Source organism: Plasmodium reichenowi, chromosome 13 (assembly GCF_001601855.1).
Source record: "Plasmodium reichenowi strain SY57 chromosome 13, whole genome shotgun sequence".
NCBI lineage: Eukaryota > Apicomplexa > Aconoidasida > Haemosporida > Plasmodiidae > Plasmodium > Plasmodium reichenowi.
Window position 1 is genome coordinate 1,368,576 of NC_033658.1, and position 8,997 is coordinate 1,377,572.

The following is an 8,997-nucleotide window of genomic DNA, read 5'->3' on the forward strand; positions in this document are numbered from 1 at the left end:
AAAAAAAAAAAAAAATAAAAAAAAAAATAATTTTTTATTAAAAAAAAAAAAAAAAAAAAAAAAAAAAAAAAAAAAAGAAAAAAAAAGAAAAATCAAAAATTAAAAACGAAAAAAGAAAAAAGAAAAAAAAAAGAAAAATGAAAAATGAAAAAAAATTAGGTTATAAAAATATAAGGTATCTATCATAACAGTATATATTATCTTTTAAATATTGAAAAACATATTTTTAAATAATATATATATTATAAATATAAAATTATTTTATCATAATATGAATATATTTTTGTTTATTCTTTATACCTATAGATTTCTATTAAAATAATTAAATTTGAATTTCTTAATTAAAAATTTTTTTTTATTTCATTTAATTAAATAAATGAACAAAAAAAAAAAAAAAAAAAATTACCAAATATTTGTTATTTATAATTGCTATATTAAAGCAATAATTTAATATAAATTTGGTTTATACTTAAAGAGACATATATAAAATATAAATAACTAACTTAATTTAAAAATGAATTGGTTTCTTTTTTCTTGGTTTCTTTTTTTTATTTCCTGGTTTACGCTTATTTATTTCATCATCATCATCATCGTCATCATCGTCGTCATCATCATCATCGTCGTCATCATCATCATCATTATCATCATTATCATTATTTGTTGTATCTATAGATTCATCATCATCATCGTCGTCGTCGTCGTCATCATCTCCACCATTAAAGTTATAATTATTGAAAAAATCAAAATTTCCATTATTATTATTATTATTATTATTTATATTACCATCATCAGCTTTAGGCTCAGGAGCTGCTTGTTTTTCTAATATTGTGGGAGAAGGATCGTTCATGTGTTCATCTTCGTGTTCCCCTTCTGGTTGATCAGTAAATTGACAGAAACATTTATTCTCATTCTTTAAATATCCAATAAGGTGAAAAAGAATAAGGAAAATGAACAATATATTTTTTGGAACCATCTTGTAAATATATATATTATATATTTATTATATGAACAAAATGGGTTCAATATATATATATATATATATTTATATTTATTATATAAACAAAATAGGTTCAATATATATATATATATATATTTTTCTTCAAACTCTTAAAATATCAACAAATGCTTATTTTAATAAATATATTTTTACAATATAATAAATTACGTATATACAAGTCCAAGATTCTTTCTTATAATTGTAAGGTAATACATATAAATCAAATAATATTTTTTCTTTATTCTTCTCACAAATAAATATAAAAATGTATATATATATATATATATATATATATTAAAAATAAGTTATATGTATAATATTCCCCATTTAAAAAATATATATATTATAATATATTATTGTATAATAAATCCATCTTTTTTTTTTTCTTTTTGATTCATTAATACAATATTTTATAATTATTATATAAATATATAATTATATATATATATATATATATATATATATATATATATATATATATATATTTAAATTTTCATATATATATAATAAATTAATAAATTAAAATATATATGAATTATTAATATAATTTATTGGGTTTTTTTTTTTATTTATTTAAATATATATATATAATGTTTACATATCAAAATATATTGAGATATCAAATGAAAAATAAAAAAAAAGGATCCTCCATATTTTTAAATAATTATATTTATTATTATATATACTAAATTTTTTTAATATAAAATATCTATAATCCAATGTTATTAAATAATTTTTGAATATATATATATATATATATATATTAAACATATAAATTAATATATAATAATATGTACTTTACAAAATTATAATTCATATATATATAATGAAAAGATATAATATTACTTTTTTTATTTTATTTATAAAAATATAAAATAATCATATATTTTAATATTTGAACGTATACTTTTATTTTATTTTATTTTTTTTTTTTTTTTCTTCATTGACCTTTATTATTTAAAGTATGAAAAAAGAAAAACTTTTTTTTTTTAAAACGTTGCATGTATATAATATTAATGGATGACCCTGAAATGTTTTGAATAGAATACATGTTTATTATTATATATATATATATATTATATAATATTTATTATATAATAATATATATGTTTATATAATTTTATATATATTATTAATATAAATTATAAATTATAAGTATATATATATTATATATAATGATATTTAAAAATTTTGCATATCATATAATAATATTTATTTTATATATATATATTTTGTTTCATATATATATGTATAATTTAATAATAATATATTTATAAATTTTTATATCTGAATATCTCTAATTATATATTCATATTTACAACAAAAGTATATATATATATATATAGCTTTCTATTCTTTTATATAATATATATATATTATATATATATAATAATTATTTCATAAGGATAAAGTAACTCTAATGTGATAAAAGTGGGAAATAATTATGTAATTTTATAAAAAAAAAAAAAAAATTTAAATATATAATAATGTAAGGTAAATATTCTATATTTATATATAGTTATTTTAAAATTTTGAATGGTTTATAATTCTTTTAAATCCTTTTATCATAAAAAAAAAAAAAAAAAAAAAAAAAATTGAATTATATAAATGCACATAAAAATATATTATATATATATATATTATTTTTATTATTATTATTATATTTTACATTAAATAAAATATAATATTTAAACACAAAATATATAACAAAAGTTAATTATATTAATATATAAACTTTAAACACATAATAAATATAAAAGAAATATATATATATATATATATATATATATAAATTTTTCCTTTGTGGCCTGTTTTTTTTTTTCAAGTTTATAATTTTTGCGTCACAAGAAAATATAACTAATTTATAGGGAAATATTAATATATACATTTATAAAATTTAAAAAAATATATTTTTTAAGTTAATATATTTTTTTTTATATAACAATAAAAAAAGATCAATATATATATATATATATATATATATATATATATGATAGGAATAAAATTATAGTTTTATTTAAAAAAAGAAGAGCAATAATATAAAGACTTTTATATGTATGTAATATATATCTTAAATTTTTTTATTTTTTTCATCAATTATTATGTTGAATTAAAAATAAATAATAAGAAAATTCTTGTATTGTAATATAAAAAATATATATATATATATATATATATATATATAAATTTTTTTTTTTAAAAAAGTCCTTATTTTATCATAGCATATAAAGAAAATGAGAAATTATATGTATATTATATTTGTGTATAATATATTTCTTCGTCCAAACCTTTTAATATTCATTTCTTTAAAGCAAAAAAATATAATCAAATAAATTTAATATGTCAAATGTGTGTACAGGAAAAATAAAGTTATTAATAAGTCGTCAATATAAAGAAATATATTTTACATTTTTTTTTTTTTTTTTTTTTTTTGATGAATTACAGTTATATTAGTTTTATTATCGATACAAATAATGGAACATATTTAACATATATAAAAGATTATAATAGAAACTTATCAAATTACTATTCTTATTTTGCTCTTTTGAAAATTAAAAAAAAAAAAGAATGTTATTATCATTTATCTTATACATTATATATATATATATATGATAATTTTATTATAATCAACACATTGTAATTAGGAATGTGTATAAATGGACTTTAATAATGGAAAAGTATAAATAATAAAAAATATATAATAAAAATATTTGTTGATACATAATATTTTTAATGTTTCCTCATTTTATGATCATATTTTATTTTATTTTTTCTATTTGTATTTATATATACATATCCCTTTTATGTTATAATAGAAATATATGGTTCTAATATTTAACACATATATATATATATATATATAATATATTATAAAAGGGATATATAGAAATACAATGAAAATACTTAACATGTTAAAATAATATATAAACTAATAATATGTGATTATAATTATTCCTTTTTGATTTTTTCTTTGTTTTTTTTTTTATTTCTAAATTTTACTTTTTTTGCAACATCACAATGGAATCATGAAAATAATTAAAAAAAAAAAAATTAAAATTTATACTTTTAAAAGAATTATAATTATTTGAACTTTATAATATAATAATGGTTATGTACCTTCATAAATTTCCCCTTATAAAAAAAAAAAAATTCACAATATTGTATATATATTAAAAAATATATATATTATAAATATATATTTATATATTCTGAAATAAAAGAAAAAAATAATTAGAGGTATAGAATAAAATTAAAAAGCGCATTTTCTTAAAAGATAAAAAAAGGAACTATACATATAAATAATATATATATATATATATATATATATATATTATATTATATTATATTATATATACATATATATATTTTTTTTTTATTATTTATTATAATATTTAAATTATATGTATATTTAAACACTTTTTCCTTTTCCGAATTATCCTTTAAAATTCTCTGATAAATTTATATAAAAATTTTTATTTTATTTTATTTTGTTATTTATTTTATTTTATTTGTCATAAAAATTTTGATAATATTATATATGTACATATATGTATATTTTTTTCATCTTCAAAATAATATAAAAAGTGATAAGTTATTAAAAAAAGATGGATAAGGATATAGTTGTGAATGAAAAGTTTGATTTTCTTATGTTAAATATTGCTAAAGAATGTGGAGATATTAATAATTTGATGGAACATTTTTTTTCCTTTTTATTGAGGAAAACTGATTTCATAACAAATTCTCATAATGTGGATGAATGTGAAAATGTTATACTAAAAACATTGAGAAAATATTATAAGAAAAAAGATGAATATTTAATGAAATTAAAAAACGAATATAGGAAAATGGATGAAGAAAAAAAGAAGCAATATGAAAAAAAAAAAAAACAAGAAGAAAATGAACAAAATAATAAAATGCAACAAATAAATATAGATAATAATAAAAAAGATAACTATACGAAAACTATAGAAGCGAATACATCAAATAGAAATTCATATGATCAAGTAAATAACGTAAATAAAACTATAAATAATAATAATAATAATAATCAACGTGTAATCGATCTTGATGATGAAAATTATATGAATGACAATGTGATGGAAATAGTCAATCAAAATAAAAATAATTTAAATGATTCATTAAATCATATACAACAAAATAAACATTTACACGATGAAAAAAATGATCAAGATAATGATGATGATGATGATGGAGAACCACCTAAAGGGAATGGAGGGAAAACAGATAAATATGTATGGACGCAAAGTATAAATACTTTAGATATGTATATAGATACGAAAGATAATATAAAAACTAAAGATATCAAAATTGATATAACTTATAAAAAATTATATGTGAAAGTAAAAAATCAAGTACTTATCGATGGAGAATTTTTTAAACAAATTAAACCAGAAGAATCCATATGGACATTAGAAGATAATAAAATTATACACATATTTATTGAAAAATTAAATGGTATGGAATGGTGGAATACCGTTATTAAAGGAGACCCTGAAATCGATGTAAAAAAAATCGTTCCAGAAAATTCTAGAATGGAAGACCTAGATGCAGAAACAAGATCTGTTGTGGAAAAAATGATTTATGATCAAAAACAGAAAGCAATGAATTTACCAACCTCAGATGAACAAAAGAAATATGAAATCTTTGAAAAATTCAAACAAATGCATCCTGAAATGGATTTTTCAAAAGCTAATATTAATTACGGAAATTCATCTTCATCAAATAATATGTTCTTCGGAAGATAGATAAACAAAAATAAAATATTGCCATATATATATATATATATATATATTACTTTTTATATTTTTTTTTTTATATGCATATTTTTGTATCACATAAGAGTGTATGAAATATTTTTATAATATGTAAAACATTTAACATATTAATAAAAAAAAAAAAAAAAAAAAAAATTGAAAACGTTCAAATCTATTTAAAAACCTTCGAATTGTTTAGATATTATAATATCTAGACATATATAAAAATTATTTACAATAACAAAAAAAAAAAAAAAAAATATATATATAAATATATATATATATATATAAATATATATATATATATATATACATATGTATAATATATAATTTATAAAGCATTAATCAGTCATATAAGTCAACTTTAAAAAATCATAACAATTTTTATATAATTTTTTTTTTTTTTATTACATATTTTTAAATTTTTGAAGAGATGGTTTGTTTGGATCAAAGAAATAAGATATTTCTTCATCTGTTAAAGATTTCTTTTTCTCTTGATGCTTTAATACCAATTCTGTTAAAACATCTATCAATATTTTTTTTATTTCACCACTTAACATTTCTCCTTTTTTATATTTTTCTCCAATTTCATTTAATTTATTGTCATCTTCTAAAAGATATCTTAAATATTGATAAGATATATCTTTATCTAGATTTCCACCTTTTTCCCTATGTTCTTGTATAGTGGTTCCCCCTCCACTAAAAGCATATTTGTTGATTTTATTTTTGATTTGTTCTGGTGTGTCTGTTAAGAAGATAACGCTATTATTATGATCAAACGTACTATTACTTTTACCGTTATCATCTTTCTTCTTTTTTGTACTACTCATTTTAGAATTGACTCCTTGTAAACCTGGCATAAAAACCGAATGAACAACCACAGGCTTGTGCAAAGCCATTTTTACTGCAATATCTCGACTTAATCTAAAATATGGATCTTGATCGATACCTTGAGGGACTAAGCAGGGAATATTTTTTCCTAAAAAGTTCGGAAAGCATTGAGAAAAACATGGAGCTATTTGAAATGATGGATAAGATATCTTTCCTATATTATCACTATGATTAAAACCAAAAACGTTCATACTTTGATTTAAGGTAGTTTTTTTATGTATAGACAAAACGGTTGGATATAAATATCCAGCATATTCTGTATTTTTAAAAATAAATGTTAATTCAGGATTCAAACCTACAGATATAATATCTTTTACATTTTCATTAGTTAATGTATTAATATATTCTAGTGAATAATTTTGATTAAATAAATATTTTTCATCATCTGATAACTGTATAACTAATGGAACATTAAAAGCTTCTTGTAGATATTTACAAAAATAAAATGGTATTAAATGGCCTAAATGCATAGATAAGGAGGATGGTCCTCTACCAGTATATATATAGAAACATTTATGTTGTTCATAATAATTTAACAAGAAATCTAAATCTCTATGACTAAAAAATATTCCTCTTCTTATAAAATGATGAGCTTTACTATTTGTTAATTTCTCAATTCTTTTAATATGATTTTCTGTAATTTTGGAACAACCAAATTCTTTTATTAATTTATTATAATTAATTCCTTCTTCATTATTTATATTTACATCCCAAGGAGTAACATCTTTTGAACGTTCATAATCAATATTTTCAATTCCTGAAGGTGGAAGTACTTTGTTTTTTGGTAATATATCTTCTACATTTAAATATGTACATTCTTCATTCATATTATCTAATAATTTCTTATCATTTTCATTACATATTATTTTTATAATAGGAGATAAAAGAAATTCATATAATCCTTTCTCATTTTTATACATAGTACTTAATTCTTCAAAAGTATATTTCGGGCTAACAGCAAAATGTACTTCTAAAGATTCTTTATTAGTTGAATACTTAAATTGATTAATTGTTATTTCTTTAATTAATCCTGTATTTTTTAAAACTCTATTTTTATTACAATTAATATTCCACTCTTCTAATATTATTAAATTTATTTCATTAATCTCTTTTGACAATCCATAATTATCATAGATGCAGTCTCCGTAAATTTTCTCAGCAAAAGAACGATTCATATTATAATTATAAAAAGGGACGCATTCTTGAAGTTTATTTTTAATTAGTTTCTTTATGTCGTCATACTGATGAATTGTGGGTTCTGACAAAATCGATTTTACTGTGATAACACCAACATTGTTTGCCTTAAAAGTGGAAAAAAAAAAAAAAAAATTGAAATAAAAATAAAAATAATATATATGGTTATTTTTTATTTGGATATAATACATATATTAAAAGCTTAAAGCTTATACGTAAAAGGATTATAAATAAATGAATAAATAAATAAATAAATATATATATATATATATATATATATATATAAACAGACAAAGTAATATTATAATATAAAAGCATGTTTTCCTTTTTTAGGGTTATCTCTAATAATATACATTTATATATATATATATATATATATATATATATATATTTATATATATATGTATGTATTTATATTTAGTTATTTACCTTTTTTTTTACACTTTCTGTAGTTCTACTTGTTGGTATTTGAAGAATAATGCATAAAGCTCCTTTAATTATACTCAAAGCAGAATCCAAATAAACAGTTTTCAATTTATCCATTGAATATTTTATAATATTTTGATTGTTTTTTTTTTTTTCTTTATCTTTTAGAAGATGCAGATTTATTAATACAACATGAAAAAATAAAATATTATTATGATTAAACTTATATTTTATTATTTATTTCTTAAAAATAGAAAAAATCCTTTTTTTTTTTTTTTCTAACATATTTATAATATTCTGAAAAAATCCGTTGTAAAATCAGAAAAATATATATTTTTTTAATTTGAATAAAAATTAATATTTAATCCAGAAAATGACACATATTGTAATATATATATTATATATAAATATTATATATTTCTTTTTGAGGATATTTTTATAATATTATAACTAATAGAAATAAATAAAGTATATTATATATTAAATATATAATGCATATATTTTATAATAAATATATGTGTATAAAAATAAATTCCTTTTTCTAATTTAACCAAAAAAAAAAAAAAAAAAAAAAAAAAAAAAAAAAAAAATTTTAAAATATAAATAAAATAAAATTATAAAAATAGATATACATCAATTATAAAATTATTATATATTAATAATTTTTTTTTTTTTTTTTTTTTATATTATTTTTATCTTCAAATGCATTTTATG

General features: G+C 16.8%; 3 protein-coding genes across 3 annotated transcripts; 1 reads left to right on the forward strand and 2 right to left on the reverse strand.

The window, feature by feature from the left end:
- Positions 1 to 508: 508 nt before the first annotated feature.
- On the reverse strand, positions 509 to 973 carry PRSY57_1335700 (hypothetical protein; the record flags this gene model as incomplete). Its single annotated transcript, XM_012909287.2, has 1 exon — positions 509 to 973. One exon carries the CDS (start codon positions 971 to 973, stop codon positions 509 to 511), a length of 465 nt encoding a protein of 154 aa, XP_012764741.2.
- A 3,629-nt stretch (positions 974 to 4,602) lies between these two features.
- PRSY57_1335800 (nuclear movement protein, putative) lies at positions 4,603 to 5,763 on the forward strand (the record flags this gene model as incomplete). The annotated part of the gene is made up of 1 exon (XM_012909288.2): positions 4,603 to 5,763. One exon carries the CDS (start codon positions 4,603 to 4,605, stop codon positions 5,761 to 5,763), a length of 1,161 nt encoding a protein of 386 aa, XP_012764742.2.
- Positions 5,764 to 6,179: 416 nt separating this feature from the next.
- Positions 6,180 to 8,400, reverse strand: PRSY57_1335900 (tryptophan--tRNA ligase, putative; the record flags this gene model as incomplete). Its single annotated transcript, XM_012909289.2, has 2 exons — positions 6,180 to 7,964; positions 8,287 to 8,400. The coding sequence occupies 2 exons, from the start codon at positions 8,398 to 8,400 to the stop codon at positions 6,180 to 6,182; spliced, it is 1,899 nt and encodes a 632-aa protein (XP_012764743.2).
- Between the last annotated feature and the right edge of the window lie 597 nt (positions 8,401 to 8,997).